The sequence below is a fragment of the Dendrobates tinctorius genome, unplaced genomic scaffold, assembly GCF_039654945.1.
Source record: "Dendrobates tinctorius isolate UK_male_01 unplaced genomic scaffold, ASM3965494v1 ptg000265l, whole genome shotgun sequence".
NCBI classification, from domain to species: domain Eukaryota; kingdom Metazoa; phylum Chordata; class Amphibia; order Anura; family Dendrobatidae; genus Dendrobates; species Dendrobates tinctorius.
In genome coordinates, this window is record NW_027361932.1 from 8,251,453 (window position 1) to 8,273,569 (window position 22,117).

General features: G+C 41.5%; 1 protein-coding gene across 12 annotated transcripts in view; it reads left to right on the plus strand.

Annotated features, from left to right (window-relative positions):
- The window catches only part of ARVCF (ARVCF delta catenin family member), a 281,584-nt gene that overhangs the window by 205,825 nt on the left and 53,642 nt on the right, over window positions 1–22,117 (plus strand). For 10 of the 12 annotated variants that reach the window (XM_073559056.1, XM_073559058.1, XM_073559057.1 and 7 more), the window contains 4 exons: window positions 12,790–12,907; window positions 13,692–13,863; window positions 15,479–15,496; window positions 18,607–18,678. In XM_073559056.1, the coding sequence (XP_073415157.1) occupies window positions 12,790–12,907; window positions 13,692–13,863; window positions 15,479–15,496; window positions 18,607–18,678 (380 nt within the window). The remainder of the gene's footprint in view (window positions 1–12,789; window positions 12,908–13,691; window positions 13,864–15,478; window positions 15,497–18,606; window positions 18,679–22,117) is intronic. The other 2 variants (XM_073559060.1, XM_073559064.1) reach the window with 1 other exon arrangement.

Consider the following 22,117-nt stretch of genomic DNA (forward strand, 5'->3'; position numbering starts at 1 on the left):
TTTACAATCAATGAAATACAGTTGAAACCAAAAGTTTTTATACACTATATAAAAAGACACATATGCATGTTTTTTCTCATTATCTCTCAATATCTAATAAGAAATCAGAATATACCTTTCCCTTTTTTGGTCAATTAGGATTACCAGAATTCTTAATGTTTACTAAATCACAGAATATATGAGAGATGTTTTAAGGCATTTTTATTACTTATTGCAAAGTCAAACATTTACATACACTATGCCTTTAAACCATTCTAGACTGCCAATATGATGATGTCATGTCTTTGGAAGCTTCTTTTTTGGCAACATCTGAGCTAATTAGAGACACCTGTGGATGTATTTTAATGCACAACTGAAACACACTGCTTCTTTGTGTAGCATCTTGGGAAAGTATCAAGAAATCTGCCAAGATATCAGGAAGAGAATCAACCTCAATCTCCACAAGGTAAACGGCCTACTCTATGGATACACTGCGGTGATTCCGGATGTGTTCAATGAGCACATCCGGAATCACCGCGTGTACAGAAGGGGGCGGGGCTTTGGGCAGAGCGGGGTTTTCGCTCCGTCCAAAGCGCAGACATTACGGTGCGTGGAAATGTACCTTAAGAACACCGTCACGAGGGTGCAGCATCATGTTTTGCTGCAGGAGGGACTGGTACACTTCACAAAATAGTTGACATCATTAGAAAAGAAGATTGTGTGGCAATACTGAAGCAACCTCTCAAGACATCAGCCAGGAAGGATACATACAAACCTGGATCAGTTACACCAGTTTTGTCAGGAGGAATAGGCCCAAATTCCAGCCAACTGTTGTGAGAAGCTTGTGGAAGGATATCACAAATGTTTGACCCAAGTCCTTCAGTTTAAGGGTAATGGTACCAAATACTAATGAAATATATGTAAACTTTTGACTTTGCATCAAGTAATAAAAATGACTTAAAAAATTCTCTCTCATTTCATGTCAGATATTGAGAAAAGCATGCATATGTGTCTTTTTTATATTGTATGTAAACGTCTGGTTTCAACTGTATTTCATTCATTGTAAAAGTTGAAAGAAACAAGCAAAAACAAAACATGCTTTGGGCTTTAGAAATGACTAGCAAATTGATAGCATTTTGTTAAAGACCATCAAATACTGCAATACTATGCATGTTATGTTAGCGATTATCCAATGTATGGTGTATGCAAACTTCTGGCTTCAACTGTATATGTACCTGAGTCTTTAAAGATGTTCCTGCTTTTATTGTAATTTATTTATTTCTTTTTTTTTAAAGAAGCACTCTTATGAATATTTTTTCCATTAAATATATGTGAATGGTATGTAGTAAGTGTATGTGTATACTCTCCTTCTGCTGGTATCTCCGAGATCCAGCGTCACTCTGTTTTCTCTGTTCCGCTTCTCAGTGACATCACCACAATTCAGACTAGTCGGTTCGCTCTATGTGCTTTTATGCATGTCGCATGAGAGAATCGCATCACGTGTGGAGAAGACTGAGAACTCAATTTCTCCATCTTCTCCATTGTCTCTGTGAGCGTACATCAGACTGAATGGCATTCAAGTGCAGTGCAATCTTTCACACGCACCCATAGACTTGTATGGGTGCAAGTGATCCGATTATCGGAGCCACACACAGCATACATCCTGTGGCATTTTAGCACTTGTGAAGCTATAACTCCTACCATGCATAAACAGTTGGTGGTCTGATGCATGCAGTGAGTTGTAGTTTACAACATAAGTCAGTGAACTGTTGTTAAAGTAAAATTTTCGGGTTGCTCATGAAAGCATACATCTTCCGGGCCTCGACCCTTAAGATCCCGTTACATTTAGGGATGCACCAGCGATCCCGACAACGATACGACCTGGTAAGGATCGCTGGTGCATCGCTAAATGGTCGCTAGTGAGCTGCCAAACAGGCAGATCTCACCAGCGATGCAGCAGTGGTCGGCGGTCGTTACTTACCTGTCACACGCAGCTCTGCTGACGTCTTCTGCCCGCGTCCATGCGTCGCTCGTCGGCAACAGCAGGAAGCCGGCGATGAGAAAATGGACCATCCCGTTCTCGCGCGATCAGCGATATCCAGCGGGGAGCCGGGTCGGAGGTAAGTGTCACATGTTGCGTCACAAAATCGGTGATGCTTTAGCGATATCGCTAGCGATCTCGCTATGTGTGAAGGGGGCTTTATGGAAGACTGTGGAGATGTGTGGGGCTAAGGTGCACCATTCCTTACATCTGGTTGGCTTGTTCTGCCTTGCACAGATGATATGCTGTAATAGTGTAGCTTGTTAGCTATCGTACACACAGTATTATAGAATTATTTCAGTTTCCACTACCGCACCTGGCATTTGTATATTTTGGTTTTTATTTTTTTGCTTGCCGTGGACAACTAGGCTCACTTGGAAAATGTTGGAAAACTGCCGAAAAATGTGTTTTTGTTGACGACCAGCAATGCCCAGCATGCAACATTAAACCAAAAATCGGAAATTTAATAACCTCACCAACTATACTGTTCCTTTTCAAGCACTCTTAAGGGGGTTTTACACTAAGCAATATCGCTAGCAATATCGCTAAAACGTCACTGGTTTTGTGACGTTATAGCGATATTGCTAGTGATATCGCTATGTGTGATACTTACCTCCGACCGGCTCCCCCGCTGCTCATCGCTGATCGCGCGAGAATGTCCGGCTCCATTTCTCGTCGGGCGCTTCCTGCTGAGACTTCCTGCTGTGACGTCCAGCGACGCGTGGAGGTGGGCGGGAGGACGCAGGATCGCTGTGTGTGAAAGGTAAGTATCGTGCGCTGCGTCGCTGCTGCATCGCTGTGAGATCTTTCTGTATGAAAGCTCACTAGCGATCATTTAGCGATGCACCAGCGATCCTGACCGGGTCGGATCGCTGGTTGGATCGCTGGTGCATCGCTAAATGTAAAAGGGCCTTTACTGTCTGTAAATACAAGCTAATCCTGTTTATGGAGCTATAATTACAGTAGTGCTAGAGTTAATCATGAAGGTTGGTAGAGAAACTTTTTCAGGTTGACACCAGTGGACTTTTTACATGAAATCTGTTAGTTAGCCCCAGCATTGCTCTGTATGTAGTTGAGCTTACTATGAAGTGTCAGATTTAAGTGTGAATACCTTATAATTAGAGTGGAAGATAATACAGAATATGTCCGGGGTTTTATCGTATTAATGAAATTGCTCTTATTTTCTTGATAAGATAAAGAATTAATGAGAAGGGTGAATGCTGCTTACATCCACCTATCTGTCACTGTCAAGTAGTTATTAGTGAGACGCCTAATTATGAATCTAAATGCAACCACTGGATTTGCTCTCATGTGACCAAATTGTTTTAATCTTTTTGTTGGTTTTACTGAATACAATTTTCTGGATATCGCCTCTTTGTAAATTATAATGGTTCCTGACCACATGAGATGGCTGTTGGCCGAATGCTATATCTCCTGAGTCCCCCAAACACGGGGATACCCTGAATGTGTCGTCATACTAGTCTTTGACCTATGTGATGTTTTTTTCCCTTTAAATGAAAGAAAATTATGATATGATATTCTTTAGCATATTACTGTAGGCGTATCTACAGAATGACCTCTGTGTCTTCACTCAATCCGGTAATGTCATGTATCTGCTGTAACCTCAGAAATTTAAGTTGTTCAAAATTCCCTTCTGCCAATGTAAATGTCATAAGCCTTAAGGCCCCCCATTTACATTTGTGTAAAGTCTGTTGAACCCGATACTGACAGACTCGGCCTTTGGGCTAATGCATATGGAAGGCACCGGCTGATCGAGAGATGTCGATCGCGTATGTCCGATTTTGGACTGCCAATCTCATTGATCTCCTGAGAAACTGCCAGCCACCGTGTCAACCGGTATTTTTCTCATAGAGAAAACAGAAGCGATTGGCTGAGCAAGTGCTCCTGTGTATGGGAGATTTGGCTGAGAAGGCCGTCAGCCAAAGCATCTTTGAGCCGACAGACATCTAATGTGTATGGCCAGGCTTAACCTTGTGCCATCACCACAATAACACCTATTATTAATGTGCCTGAAATGGTGCTGTAACATTCTGGCACAAAACCTTGCTTCTGTCTGCATATTATTATTATAGCCCATCATTGGCAAAGTGATTTTCTGAGCAATTAGTGAAATGCCATAGATGATGGCATTACATTGTGTTGTATGAAGGAAAGATGGCTAGATGTACATACAGCATGTATAGATGTACATTTTTTTGCTCTGCAATGAAGTGGCAGGATTATTTCATGGACTTTGATTCTGGGAATGGTAATTGTGATGCAGAGGTAATAGAGCATATATTACCCATACATTCAGGCTATGAGAGATTTTGCAGAGTGGTAGAAATCCATCATCTATATAGTATGTAAATCCAATGTTCCATAGATGGACAGTGACTTCAGTAGAACATTGTAAAAGATTGATGCAGCCGCCCTCCACCTGACTTGACAGCGCTGCCCTCCTATGTATCCTTTGGTTAGAGCAGCGGTTTTGCCATTATCTCTCCTGTGTGCGCTGTCTCCAGAATAAAAGAAAGCTCTGTGGGAATGAGCCAATGCTCTACCTCCCCTATTAATCGTGATTAATTCAGAGTTTGTCTCTCAAAGAAAGTGGCTGGGAATTAGAGCTTTCACAATGAATTACATTCAAGCCTTATCTGTGCTGCAATCTGAATAACTTGGCATTTCAGAGAAATTTGTTTGCATTCTCTCCTAGAGCCTCCTCGAGGTGGCTGAGTTAATGAATGTGTGCCATCTATAAAGATTGAGAGTAGCCAGTGTTTACCATGCTGAAGGTCAAAGGCTTTACCTCCATGTACTGTGGCCTCTATAATAAACTTGTCTAGTGGATTTAGAGGCGGGTGTCAGTGGCCATGGCCCTATACAGGTTCATAGAATCATAGAATCGTAGAGTTGGAAGGGACCTCCTGGGCCATCTGGTCCAACCCCCTGCTCAAAGCAGGATTCGCTAAATCATCCCAGTCAGATGTCTGTCCAGCCTCTGTTTGAAGACTTCCATTGAAGGAGAACTCACCACTTCTCGTGGCAGCCTGTTCGACTCATTGATCACTCTAACTGTCAAAAAGTTTTTTCTAATATCTAATCTGTGTCTCCTCCCATTCAGTTTCATCCCATTGCTTCTAGTCTTTCCTTGTGCAAATGAGAATAAAGTTGATCCTTCTACAATGTGACAGCCCTTTAGATATTTGTAGACAGCTATTAAGTCTCCTCTCAGTCTTCTCTTTTGCAAACTAAACATTCCCAAATCCTGCAACCTTTCCTCATAAGACAGGGTTTGCAGACCGGTCACCATTCTGGTCGCTCTTTTCTGAACTTGCTCCAGTTTGTTGATGTCTTTTTTAAAATGTGGTGCCCAAAACTGGACACAATGTTCCAGATGAGGTCTGAACAAAGAGGAGTAGAGGGAAATAATGACTTCACGTGATCTAGACTGTATGCTTCTGTTAATACATCCTAGAATTGCATTTGCCTTTTTTGCTGCTGCATCACACTGTTGACTCATATTCAGTCTGTGATCTATTAGTATACCCAAGTCTTTTTCGCATGTGCTGTCACTTAGCCCTATTCCTCCCATTCTATATATGCTTTTTTCATTTTTATTGCCCAGATGTAGTACTTTGCATTTCTCCCTGTTAAAAACCATTCTGTTAGTTGCTGCCCACTTCTCCAGTTTATTTAAATCTTTTTGAATCCTCTCTCTCTCTTCTCTAGTATTAGCTATCCCTCCTAGCTTTGTGTCATCAGCAAATTTAATCAGTTTACCCTCAATTCCTTCATCTAAATCGTTGATAAAGATGTTGAACAATACAGGGCCCAGGACAGAGCCCTGTGGTACCCCACTTGAGACATTCTTCCAACTGGATGTGCAGCCATTTACGACCACTCTTTGGGTCCGATCACTAAGCCAGTTATGAATCCACCTAACAGTTGCCTTGTCCATTCCATACTTAGTCATTTTTTCAATAAGGATTGTATGAGAGACTTTGTCAAATGCTTTGCTGAAGTCAAGATATACTATATCTACAGCATTTCCTTGATCCACCCAATCAGTGATACCGTCATAGAATAATAATAATAATAAATTTTATTTTTATAGCGCCGACATATTCCGCAGCACTTTACATTTCAGAGGGGATTTGTACAGACAATAGACATTACAGCATAACAATAATCACATACAGTAGATTATAACAAATAACAAGAGGAGTGAGGGCCCTGCTCGCAAGCTTACAGTCTATGAGGAAAGAGGGAGACACGAAAGGTGGGTGGTAACAGTTGCCCTGATTGTATGGACCAGCCATAATGTTAAGTGTGTAACAGTACAGACACAGAGGGCTAATGGATGCATAAAGCATGTGGGAACATGATGCTGGGAACCTGGTTATGGTAAAACTTTTGGCTCTGCCACACAGGGATAGGTTAGGTTAATGTGTTGAGGCGATAGGCCAGTCTGAATAAATGCGTTTTCAGGACACGCTTAAAATTGTGGGGATTGGGGACTAATCGTATTGACCTGGGAAGTGCATTCCAAAGAATTGGCGCGGCACGTGTAAAGTCTTGGAGACGGGAGTGGGAGATTCTGACTATTGAGGATACTAACCTCAGGTCATCAGCAGAACGGAGGGCACGGGTAGGGTGTTATACTGAAACAAGGGAGGAGATGTAGGGTGGTGCTGAGCCATGGAGGGCTTTGTGGGTGAGGGTAATAAGTTTATACTGAATTCTGGAGTGGATGGGTAGCCAGTGTAATGACTGGCACAAGGTAGAGGCATCGGTGTAACGATTGGTGAGGAATATGATCCTGGCTGCAGCATTCAAGACAGATTGGAGAGGGGAGAGTTTGGTAAGAGGGAGACCGATTAGAAGAGAGTTACAATAGTCGAGACGAGAATGCATAAGAGAAACAGTAAGAGTTTTTGCAGAGTCATAAGTAAGAAAAGGTCGAATTCTAGAAATGTTTTTGAGGTGCAGATGACAAGAGCGAGCCAGTGATCGAATGTGGGGGGCAAAGGAAAGCTCGGAATCAAGTTGACCCCAAGACAGCGGGCATGTTGCTGGGGAGTAATAGTGGAACCACACACAGAAATAGCAATGTCTGGTATAGGTACATTAGTAGCGGGAGGAAACACCAGGAGTTCAGTCTTTGACAGGTTCAGTTTCAGATATAGTGAGGACATGATATTAGACACAGCGTTTAGACAATCGCCAGTGTTTTCTAGAAAGGCTGGCGTGATGTCAGGAGAAGAAGCGTATAATTGGGTGTCATCAGCATAGAGATGGTACTGGAAACCAAATCTACTGATTGTTTGACCAATAGGGGCAGTGTACAAGGAGAAGAGGAGGGGGCGTATAACCGATCCTTGAGGAACCCCAACAGTAAGGGGAAGGTGAGAGGAGGAGGAACCGGCAAAAGAAACAGTAAAGGAGCGGTCGGAGAGATAGGAGGAGAACCAGGAGAGAACGGTGTCCTTGAGGCCAATGGAATGGAGCATAGTGAGGAGGAGCTGATGATCCACAGTGTCGAATGCTGCAGAGAGATCCAAGAGAATTAGCATGGAGTAATGACCATTTGATTTAGCTGTTAGCAGATCATTAGAGACTTTAGTGAGGGCAGTTTCGGTGGAGTGTAAAGAGCGGAAACCAGATTGGAGAGGGTCGAGAACAGAGTTTTCTGAGAGATAGCGGATAAGACGGGAGTGGACCAGGCGTTCCAGGAGTTTAGAGATGAAGGGAAGATTAGAGACAGGTCTATAGTTAGCGGCACAGTTTTGGTCGAGGGATGGTTTTTTAAGTAGTGGATGTATGATGGCATGCTTAAATGAGGAGGGAAAAATACCAGAAGAGAGAGAGAGGTTAAATATTTTAGTTAGGTGAGGGGTGACAGCAGGGGAAAGGGACTGGAGGAGATGTGACGGAAATGGGTCACTGGTGCAAGTAGTTGGGCGAGAAGATGCAAGGAGCCTGCTTACTTCTTCTGTGACTGGTTCAAAATCAGAGAGTGAGTTAGATGCAGTGGGGGAGGGAGGACAGTGCATGGTATGAGGGGATTTGGAGATAATTTCCTGTCGGATCTAGTCAATTTTTTCTTTGAAGTAATTGGCCAGATCGTCAGCTCGGAGCTCCGTGGTTGGGGCCTGTACTCTTGGATTGAGTAGAGAATGAAAAGTGTCAAAGAGACGTTTCGGGTTGTTGGACAGTGAGGTGATGAGGGTGTTGAAATAGGTTTGTTTGGAGAGGTGAAGGGCAGTGTTGTATGTTCTAAGCATAAACTTAAAATGGATGAAATCTTCGTGTAGATTGGATTTTCTCCACAGACGTTCGGCGCACCTGGAGCACCGCTGCAGGAAACGTGTTTGCACCGTGTGCCAGGGTTGTCGCCGTCTGTGTTGTGGTGTTCTATTTATAGGGGGTGCAAATTCATCCAGGGCACTTTGAAGTGTTTCATTGTAATGCTTCAATGCAGAATCAGGACATGAGAGGGAGGAGATAGGGGCCAATGAAGACTGCAAGTTCTTCAGAAGTTTCTGGGTGTTAATGGCCTGTATGTTTCTATAAGTCTGGACAGTGGGGGTGACCTGAGCAGCCTGGCAGTTCTTTATAGAGAATGAAAGAAGATTGTGGTCAGAGAGCGGGAGAGGGGAGTTTGCAAAATCATCCACTGCACAAAGCCGAGAGAAGACCAAGTCGAGGGAGTTTCCGTCTTCATGCGTTGGAGAATTAGTAAGCTGCGAAAGGCCAAATGAGGAGGTTAGAGATAAAAGGTGAGTAGCAGATGGGGAGAGGGGAAGAGCAATGGGGATGTTGAAATCTCCCATGATGAGGGTAGGGATGTCACAGGAGAGAAAATGTGGAAGCCAAGTGGCAAAATGATCCAGGAACTGATGGGAGGGGCCGGGAGGACGATACACCACCGCCACTTGCATGGAGAAAGGGGTGTAGAGTCTGACGGCATGGACCTCAAAAGAAGGGAAGACAAGTGAGGGTACTTGAGGGATAACCTGAAAGGTACATTTTGGTGATAGGAGCAGACCAACGCCTCCACCAGCTCTATTGTCTGATCTTGGGGTATGAGAGAAGTGTAGCCCCCCGTATGAAAGAGCAGCAGCAGCGGTAGTATCTGACTGCTGGATCCAGGTTTCAGTAAAAGCCAGGAGGTTAAGAGAATTAGAAAGGAAGAAGTCATGAATGAAGGAGAGTTTGTTACACACTGAGCGAGAATTCCAAAGTGCACAATTAAGAGAGACAGATGGCATGCAGGGAATATTAATGAGATTAGAGGGGTTTCTGAGTGTAGCAGTGGGGGGGGTTTGACTTTCTATAACATGGGGGACCAGGGTTGGGAGCAATGTCTCCTGCGACTAGGAGAAGGAGGATAGAAAGAGTGAGCAGATGGTTAAGTGATTTGTGAGAGCGTCTCTGGTGTTGAATGGTGGGACTGCCTGGATCTGTGCAATTTAACAATGTGAAAAGAGCGTGAGTGCTACACATAGGAGAGGAAAGAAGCGAGGGGCCAATATGGATGGAGTGTGGAGAGTTAATGCCAGGGCGGTGGATGTGTGTGAATGCAGCGGCAAGGATATACATTACACAAATGCATATGGTATATATTTGTTGTACTCCAAATGTACAGGGAAGGAAATTAAGTTAGTCTGACATGACTTATTAGTTACAAACCCATGCTGACTCCGTTTAATCACTTCATTCTTATCCAGGTATTGACATACATGTTGTTTAATAATTTGTTCAAAGATCTTTCCTGGTATAGAAGTCAGACTCACCGGCCTATAGTTGCCTGGGTCCACCTTCTTCCCCTTTTTGAAGATAGGAACAACATTTGATCTTCTCCAGTCTTCTGGCACTTCTCCTGTTCTCCAAGAATTTTCAAAGATTATGGAGAGGGGTTCAAAAATTTCTTCTGCTATCTCCTTCAGTACTCTGGGGTGTAATTCATCTGGACCTGGAGACTTGAATTCATTTAGGTTAGCTAAGTGTTTCCTCACTATCTTTCTGTTTATAGATATCCTGGATTCTTCTATTCCCTTAATAGGACAGTGAATAACAGTTGATGTTACATTTCCTTTCTGAGAGAAAACAGATGCAAAATAGGAATTTAAAAGTTCAGCCTTTTCAACATCCTGTCTTACCATTTCATCATTTTCATCCTGTAAAAATCCTATAGCATCTTTGACTTTTCTTTTACTTTTGACATATCCCCAAAATCCTTTATTATTGCTTTTGACATCTCTTGCAAGCCTCAATTCATTTTCAGCTTTAGATAATCTGATTTGTGCCCTGCAGGTTCTGCAGACAACATTATATTCTTCTTTAGATATGCCTCCCTCTTTCCATTTTATAAACATTTTTTTCTTCCTTTTTAGCATGTGCTTAAGTTCTATGTTCATCCATCCTGCTTTCCTTAAATGCTTCCTATTCTTCCCTCTTTTCGGAATTGTTAACAACTGTGCTTTGAGAATTTCATTTTTCAAGATTTCCCATCCTTCCTGGACATTTTTGTCTTTAAGGATATCCAGCCATTGGATCCCTCCAATTCTCTTTCTGAATCCCTTAAAATCTGCCTTTCTGAAATCTAACCTTGACGTCTGAGTCTTCACAGGTCTTCCGCCTCTAGTTATCCAAAATTCTAAAATAGCATGGTCGCTACCTCCTAGGGTCCCAGCCACTTTTACCTCCTCAACCATTTCCTCCCTGTTTATAAGGATTAGATCCAAGGTAGCAGTTCCCCTTGTTTTCTCCCTTACCTTTTGGAAGATAAAGTTGTCAGCAAGAGAGGATAAGAATTTCCTTGACCTGTTAGTTTTGCCTGAGAGAGATTCCCAACAAATGTCTGGATAGTTGAAATCTCCCATGACAACTATGTCATATTTTTTGGAGAACTTGGCCATTTGATGCATAAAGAGTTCATCCATATCTTCAGCTTGCACAGGCGGCCTGTAGTAAATGCCTACAATGGTGTCCTTTCCATTGTTCTGTCCTTGTATTCTTACCCAAACAGTTTCCACAGAACTCCCAGTCTCTGAAGCTTCAATCTCTGTGCAGATATACGCATTTCTAACATACAATGCGACACCTCCTCCTCGTTTATCAAGTCTGTTTCTTGCAAATAAGTTGTATCCTTCTAGTCTTGTATTCCAATCATGTGTATTGTCCCACCAAGTTTCAGTGATTCCAATGACATCATATTTCTTTTCCTGTGTTAGTAGTTCCAATTCTCCTTGTTTGTTGCCCATGCTTTGTGCATTAGTATAGAAACATTTTAGTTTGTGATTGGTTTCTCTTTCTCCAATATTTTTATTAATTAGATTCTTTCGTCTTTGTTCTTCCTTTCCACTTCTAATAGCAGAGTTCTCAATAGCATTTGTCAGGTGTATGGCTTTTTCTGGTCTTTTGCTTCCCTTCCCATGTTGTTCTAGTTTAAAGCTCTCCTTACATTTCATTTTCATTTATGTGTAGACAGCTTGGAAATCTGTTGCTTATATAGAACTTTTTGCATGTATGAATTATGTACCGTTTCGAAGCCTAGTTAGGCCTCTTTGACACTTCACTTCAGTTTTTTGTTTCAGTTAAAATCCGTCAAAAAGCGGATCCGTTCCTAACTGATGTGAACGGATGGCACAGGATCCTTATTTTGACGGATCCGCAGAATGAAGAATTTTAAAGGAACCGCTGGCCAGGGAGAGAGAGAATTTTTTTCGCCTGCCAGAAAGGATTTCAGGGTTAATTTTCTCCCTGACTTCCTTTCACCTTGCATGCGCAATGGAAAATGCGGATCCAACAACTAAAAAAAACCTTACAAGGTCCGTCCAGGCATGCCGGCGGATGAAAAAAATTTGGCGGATCCTCACAAAAACGGCAAGTGATGCAACTCAATGGGGAAAAAAAACGGATCCGCAAAAAAATGGCGGATCAGTTTTTTTCAAAACCTGGCGGATTTTGACTGATGGTCAAAAACGGAAGTGTGAAAGAGGCCTTACTCATCGCCATTGCATACAGTGCATATGGTATCTGTTGCCAAGTACAGTGCATGTGTACTCCATTAGGCCTGTTTCACACATCCGTTGTTTAGCTCAGTTGAAATCCGTCAAAATGGCGGAAAACAAAGAGAGATTTTTTTTCAGCCGCCAGAACAGAGTTTAGGGTTAAATTTCCGGCTGAGTCAATTCCTCCGGGCATGCGCACTGTAAAATGCGGGGCCGGCCAAAAAAACGTTGCATTGTCTGTCCGGGCAAGTCGGCGGACGCCAAAATTTTGGTGGATCCATATAAAAACGGATCCAACGGATGACCATCCATCAAGATCCGCCGGTAATGCAACTCAGTGGGGGAAAAAAAAAAACGGATCCGCCAAGAAAAATGGCGGATCCGTTATTTTTTAGCAAAACGGCGGATTTTGACTGATGGTGACAGACGGATGGATGTGTGAAAGAGGCCTTAGTCGGATGAGTTGCAAAGGATTCTGCATTAATCTAGCAACTAGTTGGGGACTCTTCCTTTATGTATAAGTAATATTATTCTTTGACGTTTATCTTATGCTACTTTTTATATTCTGTGGAACATGCATCATATAGACACTTTTCAGTGGATATAGAGTAGCTCTTTGTTGTGCCTCTGATATTCACCTTCAGTTCTTGTTTGCGTCTTTCCATTTTTCGTATTGATGATGCACCAGCAATTTGCAAGTCTATGATAAAACTGAAAATATTCTCAATGTTTGTGTTGATATGTTTTTAGGAATGTCAGTTCAGATGGGGCTGAAGCCCGCAGAAGGCTGCGAGAGTGTGATGGATTGGTGGATGCCCTGCTACATGCCCTTCAGTCTGCAGTTAGCAAAAAGGACACAGACAACAAGGTAAGACTTGAGCATTCTGGTGTGTTTCTGAAAGCCGTGCTTAAAATGTCTGAAGTTGGAAGTGACATGCACTTGTAGCTATGGCTGTAGTGCCCCTTAAACTACAAGGATATGTTTAGAAGTGGCGGACTTACCATGTATTCTGCACCACAAATCTGAAGCAAATTGCACTACAACATATGTGAATGAGGTTTTAAAAATGCATCCACATGAAAGCGAAATATTCTGCGTGCCGCCGATTTCATCCGCTTCAGTATATAGCAGTGAAACCCACTAAGAATCTGCTGCATGTAAAAAGTTTATATTTTGCGGCAGAACCTTCGTTTGCAATGAGATCTGTGCTGGGATATTTTAGGTAAACTAAGAAAAGGTGGTTTGACCCATCAATCCTGAAAGGTTTTTCGATTTTCTATCTCTATGGCATGTGCAATAATGAAATCCATTTATCATATGAACTGTGCTGTTTGCTGAGCCAGCCTATGGTTGACTTCCAACTTAACCGTTAATAATTAGCTTTGCTAGAAAATTTTCATCATTTTCAGAATTTGATTATGTATAGCAGAAGAGCAGTAAAGAATAGAATTCATTTTAGACATGTCAATATGGTGTTCTTTAAAATCATTGAGGAGGTAGAGTGCCCAATTTGGGGAAATGTGCGTGTGTCAGGTAAAATCTTGGTCTGTTGTAATAAAATTAAGTAAGTAATATTGAGCTAGAGAGATTGGTTTGTACATTCCGAAATACAAGTTTTTAATTATCTTATTGTTCTCTCTTTTACTTCCAGTCAGTTGAAAATTGTGTGTGCATCATGCGCAACCTTTCATACCACGTCCACAAGGAGGTGCCAGGAGCAGACAGATTCCACGACTTAGACGGCAATCTCCAAAGTGGGATTGGTGGACAGCAAAAGAAAAAGAAAGATGATGCTGGCTGCTTTGGAGGCAAAAAAGCTAAAGGTAACTAGTGTGTGACATTTTGAGCTTTGGCAAAATCCATAAAATCTTGCACTGAAACCACTATTAGCACTGTGCATCACTGCCTGCTTGACTGATATGCTTTCAGTTATGTGAAAACGTATTACAGGATATCCTGCCTCTGCTTTGTCACTTGTCAAGGCAGGGTTTTATGCATTGACAGTGACATACATTTAGATTTGCTTTGCTATTATGCAGTATATAGAAGTTTGCAGCAGCAGAAGAGTTAGTCATAGAGGTTTATGAAGTTGATGATGGTCTATTAACTTGTAAGGTAAACAGCACTGCTGAACTGGCTCTTTGTCTGCCACCACCTTCTGACTTGCTATCGCCAATCTCTCTGGGCAAAGTCTGGCTTGCTGAAACCTGCTCTGTATGTGTTTATAGAGGCAAGATTCCAGCTACATTCCCGGCCATGGTCTGTCGCAGTCACGCTATGACTCCCATGTCTACCTGCCGATCCCTTCCCAATCCTTATTACTTATGGTAGACCTAATTAGGTGGTCTCTATAGCTTTAGTGTGATGAAAGGCTTGTCATTTCCTGGGTTCTTGCATTTAAAAACTTGTCATTTTTTTCTTTAGATTTCTAAAGCTAGCATGTTTACTAATGACTCACTATAAAAAATAGAGATTGCATCTTTCCACTATATATGTAGGAAATTCATAGTCTTTAGGTTGAAAGAATTTGTTACCCTATGTTAAATTAACATACTGCAACTCTGAAACCCCCATCGCAAGTCAGCTTACGCAGCGTTAAAAATAAGTGCAGTGTGCATGTAATTTCTTTAAATCCCATCCACTATGATTGTAATGTAGAACGCTGCCTTTTTGGATGCAGCGAAAATACTCTGCATCCAGAATGCTACAATTCCTGATTGTTGGCACGTACCCCTCAGTCAGCAATATTTGTGACATAACAACAAATATATATCACTCCATCAAAATCTGTTTTATACTAACTAAGCAGAAATATTCTAAATAGACGTGGAGACACACGTGGTAGTGAGTGTGGCACAAAGATGTGTTGTCCCTCAAGCTTTTGTCTACTTTTTATATTGTAGCTATATTAAAGATGTACTGGAAGGACCCTCAGTAAGGTGGGCTGTGTATATGGCAGCTGACATTATGTTTTACATTGGACAAGATGAACATTTGTCTCATACCGTACTTACTGTACACACATTTCAACAAAACTTGGGAGTAAATTCAAGAACGATGTTCATTTTCGAGCATTGCTGCCAGATGTTCGCCTTAGTTGAACAGGCATATCAAAAATGCATGTGGCTCTTTTTGGTCACTTACAGCTGCTATGGTCGGTGAAATCTTCCTTTCTATAGAAACTGAACCCAGGAGAAGTGAAGATCGGAAGACCTTTCCAAAGGTTTTCATACTTGAAGAAAGAATTGGCCTTTCCGATACTTGTGCACATTACAACGAAAGGTAGCCTCTGTATGACTGCCTTTACTTAGGCAGCATCAGTAAAGTAACAGGTCCTTGATATAGCTACATGATCTGCATTACTGTTACTAGATCTGCTTGCTTTATTCTCTTCCTCCCTCTAATTCACCTTTCTTCTCTTGCTTTCCTGCTTATTAGAGGAGTGGTTTAATCAAGGTGAGTCTGTAGCTTCTGCCTTTCACCTCTCCTTTTTTTCCTGCCTGTGATATTATATAAAACACAAAATATATTTTTCTAGTTTCCACAATTCCATTTGGTTTTGGAGTGGGTGTTAAAACAGTTGACTCAATAGTCTAATAAATTGTTGTCTTCTACATTACCCAAGTGTAATTTAATGGGCGGTGTCAAGTTAACTTGTTAAAATAAGCTGGCACGGCATTCACCAGACGCAATGGGTCTGGTCTCCTTAACCCCCAGCATATAGCTGCCCAAGCATTTAAACCTGCTGGAGCTTGAAGAGCACCTTTCTGCTTTGGCTTCCAGAGGGTGTGCGCTCTCAGGGGACCCACATTTTCCATCTACGACATTGATATAGCCTACGGTAATAGAACACAAGAACCGGTTATGACTGAGGCAACCACTTTAAATGTAACCAATCCTATACTTTTCTTGCTATGTGCTTAGGACATTCTACTCAATATATCAAATCAGGCTACATTGCAACCATTTATTTTTTCTTATTGTAGCAAGCTAAAGTGGCCAAAAATATGCTTACTTTGTTTTCATTGTTCCATTTCGGTCTGAAAAATAATAAATACAGATTTATGATTCCAGTTGGTCCAATAATCTCTCCTTTGTTGGTGTGCATCACACATAATGTTTTTTCAGTTTTTAATTCATTCAACAAGAGTTCCTTTTTTTTTAGCTAAGGCCAGATTTACATTTGTGTTGGAAATGTAGGTTCTCTCATCTTTCTTGGTAACAAAAGCGCGGCAGTACTGCGTTATTTAGTTTTTGGGTTTTTTTTAACATTTCTGGTAAAATGTCAAACACCATAACCAAAAACAAACAGTCCCTATTATAGTGGATGGCTCAGAACCATTCCATTCATAAGCTCTGAATTCCAAAGACCACTGTTAACTTGGCCTAGGGTCTGTTGTATATTGGTTTAAGTTGGGGGAGAGTTACAAAGCCTCCATATGCATTTTGCTGAGCCTGCCAATATGTGTGTTGGGGGAGGATAGAAAGATGTAGGATAGAAAGTGTACATAGTTTTTAAATAGTTGTCCATTATTATATATTCTGTCATGTGATTTATATTCAGTGTTACAAATACCTTTAATCATTAATATAGTAACTAAGTAACTGTATCATGAAAGTGACCCCTATGGCTCTTTTCTTCAAAAGGGGTCTGTACATGTTCTATAGCGGACATCTGAATAATAGCTGTCAGTTGTTCAACATGCATGTGTTCTCAATAGGGAGAGAGGAGTAATGAATTGCCAGATACAAAAGGATTGGCTGAAATTCAACATACCCATTCCTTCAGTTTGTCTGACTTTGCTCTAATGTGTATTACCTCATTGTATGTGCTGCATTTATCTACTAACTTGGATTTGTTGAATATGTTAGAAACAAATCAAATTCATTCTCCTACAACAAAATGGAAAGCAACATGATGTATTTACCAATTAGTCATTCAAACTGCCCCCAAACCTTTTACATGTCTGTAGGTTGAGAATATATGTACCGTAATTCTGTACCTTTTATTAAGCAAAGCGCTGCTCTGTTGCCAAGAAATCCACTTTAGAAGTGTTATGTAGATAAGGCTGGAAGTGCTCAGAGTGGGATGGAGCACTTCTACTGCCTCAGCTCCATTCTCATCCTAAGGGCTCATACTCGCGAGATTCTTGTGCGAGTCTCTCGCATGAAAACCTGGCACTGCCGCCGGCACTGGGACCTGAGCGTGCGGCTGCATAGGAGTGCATGTAGCCGCACACTCCGGTCCGAGTGCCGGCGGCAGCGCCAGGTTTTCATGTGAGACTCGCATGAGAATGGTGTGAGTCTCTCGCAAGTGAGTATGAGCCCTATCATTGCCCTCCACTAGGTGAGGAATAGCACTGTAGCAGTAAGTGAATTGTTCCGCAATAGTGATTTTTTTGCTTAAAAAATGTACAGAATTTCTTATGTACTCATAGCCTAATAATTGGTTGGGGGTTGCGTGAACTGACAGACTCCCTTTAACTAATGAGTAATTGGTCAGTGCCATCAGTAAGTTTTAGTTTCACAATTATTGAAATTTGTTCTTGTTTGTGCTGTTTTATGTCCCTTATATGGATCTCTATATCCATCCTTGTTTTGTCCTTCAGTACACTGTTGTTGTGATCATATAAACACTTTGGCCGGGGTCACAGGAGCGTATAATATGGCCGAGTGCTATGCAGTAGAACATCGCATAGCACTGGGGCCAGTTTTATACTATGGGGCAGTGTACATCTGCGATTACTTTGTAATGCCGATTCGGCATGAGAGAACAATCCCTGCATGCTGCGAGTGGCAGGGAGACTCTGCTCACACTCGCCAATATACCGGTTACTGGTAAGTCTATGTGCGTGTGAAACATCGGACTGCACTCTGATGTCATCCCAGTGCAGTCCAATATACGCTGAGACAGGTAATGGAAAAGATGGAGTAATGACGGTACTTTCTCAGTCTCCTTCACACCTGTGCTGCGATTCTCCCATATGAGAGGATTGGAGCACAGAGCACTGACATTCGGCTCACGCTCGCAGCAGAGCTGAATCATGGGATCATTAGCATATCGCATCCAATGCGCTCACATCGGATGTCATATGCTAGTGTGATTCCAGCCTTCCCAACACAAGGTTTTCCCCCTCCTCCTTTAGATAGGGCTGGGCACAGTTTTGGGCTGCACTACATTCAGTATACATCTACAGATTCTTAAGAAGCGATTTGCATTTTTTTTATTTTTGGAACTGGTGCAGTTTATTCCGAATATTAGTTAAGCATTCTGATGATCAGGTCTTTATTTGTCTATTCAGTTTCACATAACTCAAGTATTCAGCTGCCTCTGATACCATCTATTTATTTCTTGTTTGTGTCTGCACAAGGTGTCGTAAATCTCTGCTGTACTGTGGAGGATTCGGTTCAGAAATGAGTGTATGCGTAATGCTCAGCAATAAATAAAGAATTGGAAAGCAACTATTGAAATTGAGTGAATTGATTTGCAATTTGGTTTCAGAGTATGTATCCCTGTGAGGTTGCTCTGCTCAGCCAAAAAATAACATACAGCTTCTGACTTGCAGGAAAAAAGAATGGGGACATGGATAAGAACTTTGACACTCTTGACTTGCCAAAACGTTCAGAATCTGTAAAAGGTACAGTATGGGTTCTTGATTTTATTTTTCAAACCATATCTATAGTTTGTTCAAGATAAGATAATTATGCCACTGATATTTTTTAGCTCCTGGTATACAATGAATGGGTGGTTCAGACATATTGATACAGTAACATAACAGTAACCTTTGGTACTACTCATAAATGCTGATTAGTCTGTAACTAGATTTCCATCCAGATTCTGTCGGGCTATAATTACTCATCCATTGTACACGTCCATGCGGTGTCTTTTTTTTTTTTTTTTTCTCTGACAGCACACTCGCCCATAATTTAATTGATCCATACACACATTGGTGAGTCAAGGTGTTACATGGATGGAAAAACTAAAGACCTCGTTTTACCTTCAGTTTTCCATCCATCTTTTTTCTATTTTAGCAATGAAATTATGACAGTCAATGGATAAATAAAAGTTCCGACAGTTTTCCTCAAGGTTTTATAAATAAAAGCATAAAAAACAAATGCAAATTGCATGACACATAAGTGAAAAACTGACCTTAAATGATATAAAACAGACCTGGATGTGTGAATGTAGTTTTATACTCACTATCCGCAAATCATTAAGTTGTGTTCTTGACGCATCGGAGAACATTTTGAGAATGATCAGCAGCAGATCTTGCTCTCAGGTATATTTATCCTGATTGCATAGTTGATCAGAGAGAAGATAGAAGCGCCTTCATTATTGCTGCAGTTTTTCGTGAAGATGAAAATGTGCTTGTTGTGTGCGGCACGGCACTCTGGAGACCCTGCGCCAGACGTCTAATGGCCCATTTAGGTGGGCTGATAATCGTCTAAGAAAGCTTGTAAACGCCTGTTGAATGAGTGAAATGCTTGTTGGATGGGTACTGGCTTAAAAATCAGTGTTATCGATGGCACATTATTCTGTATGAGAGGTGATGTGCTGCCGATACTATAATCTATGGGCATGGAAAAATCGTATTAACGATGGTTGTGTGCACCTATAATTGTGGTCAGTCTGACTAACGGACCATTAAACAACCGTCGATCAGTTTACATATTCCTGATTGGCAGCTGTCTAAAAGCCGCAATTGTTCTGTGTAAAGCCGGCATTACTTAGTTGAAGTTTTCTTTTCCATCTCATCTGTTCTGACTGTGTTATGTTGTTTGTCTACTAATCTTCATTGCTTTCGTGCAATATTAAAGGGATACCAAAAGGTTAAAATGGGGAAATCTACTCTAATTACATTCTGGCAAAGTACCAATGAAATACATAGATAAGTCACTGGGCTTGTGGGAAATTCTAAGCCTCCACAACAAGGTGATTGAACTTTTGGGTGCAGACACATAACCCTTCATCTTTTACTGGAGCGGCTGCTTTGTATTAGGCCTACATTCTACACAGAGATCTTCTCTTGTTTAGTGCATTCACAACATGTCCTTCTGGTAGCTCACATCTTTGATATGTGGCGCTGCTTCTTGCACTGTGCACCCAGGGCAATCGATCAATCGCCATGCAGACAGTAAGTGCTGGCTGACCTCAGAATCTTTTAGTATTGATTGTTTCTGTGGCTACCAGCTCTCCTGCAGACCATGACTTATAGGAAGTACACATAGAGACATCTGTTTATAGATTACTAGAACTCAGAAGGCCAAGCTTTTAAGTCTGCTGTGTTTTCTTTATTTAGGCTTTACCAGTTTATTAACAAATATATAGAAGTTATGCTAAGGAGATACTAATGTATGAAATTCTTATAGTATACATTATGGCAGTATTGTATTGCTTTGTCACTCATATTCCATATCACTGTATAATATAAATGGGCAAAATACATGCACAAATAGAATAAATAAAATAACTAGCTGACCAAACAAACAGAATTGATTGATACAGTAGTAGAGAGTTCTGCGTAATGAGCAAATAATCTATAGGAACAGATGGCTGGCAAAAGTGGTACTGGATTGAGGTTTATAGCAGATTTTCTAGTGCACTTGCATCCAATTATCAGATTTGTAGGGATTTCCCCCATTATTATTGCTGATGACATACCGTATGTGTTTTTTTTTCTTTTCTATCTTTCTTTCCTTTTTAAATATTGGGAGCTTAATTGGAACTTTGAGGAGGTGTCCTAGCTAAACTATTATGAGAACAGAGAGGAGGGGATGCAAGCCTGTTCAAAGGTATTCCACAAAAGAGTGTTGTAGTTTGGCTAAAATATAATGGGGACTTGAGCAAACAGAATGCTTGTACTAGATGTGAGGAAGGAGTAGTATTAACATAATACACTAAATAGATTACCTAAAAGACCAGAATCAAATGTTGTCCTCAAAAAGTAGGATTTAGAAGACTCTTGTATGAAGCCTTTCTGGTGAAAAGTTGGAAATCTGTCACCGGTTGCAAACCAGGTTTTTTTCTTCCTATACTAGGGTTAGGGCCCCGTCACACATAGCGACTCACCAGCGATCCCGACAACGATATGAACTTGTCAGGATCGCTGGTGTGTCGCTACATGATCGCTGGTGAGCTGCCAAACAGGCAGCTTCACCAGCGATCAGGACAGCGACATGCGGGTAACAAGCGACGCACGTCGCTTAGTTACCCACTGTGTACCTTGGGTACCTGCGCGCTGGTGCATGGAGCTGGTAACCAAGGTATACATCGGGTTTCTAAGCGGCGCGTGACACTTAGAAATCCGATGTGTACCTTGGTTACCAGCTCACTGATCGCTGGTCTCCCGCCTGCCAAATGCAGCGATGTGTGCTGACCAGTGATCAAAAAAATATCCAGGCCATTCGAGGACGATCAGCGATACCCGGCAGGGGGGCGGGCGCTGATAAGTGTCACACACAACGATCTCGCTGGTGAGATCGCTATTGCGTCACAAAACTTGTGACTCAGCAGCGATCTGGCTAGCGAGATCGCTGTGTGTGACGGGGGCTTTACTTTCCCAGTGGTAATATGACAGTGGAAGCACAGTCACATAGGAGTCTTGTTATTTACTGATTTACAGTTGAAACCAGAAGTTTACAGACACTATATAAAGAGACACATGCATGTGTTTCTCGATATCTGACATGAAATCAAAATAAACCTTTCCCGTTTTAGGTCAGTTAGGATTACCATAATTATTATTTGCCAAATGCCAGAATAACGAGAGAGAGAATGTTTAAAGGCATTTTTATTACTTACAGCAAAGTCAAAAGTTTACATACATTTCATTAGTATTTGGTACCATTGCACTTAAACTGAATGACTTTTGTTAAACGTTTGGTATATCCTTCCACAAGCTTCTCACAATAGTTAAATTTGGGCCCATTCCTCCTGACAGAACTGGTGTAACTGATCCAGGTTTGTAGGCCGCCTTGCTCGCACCTGCCTTTTCAACTTTGCCCATAAATTTTCAATAGGATTGAGATCAGGGATTTGTGATGGCCTCTCCCAAACATTTACTTTGTTATCCTTAA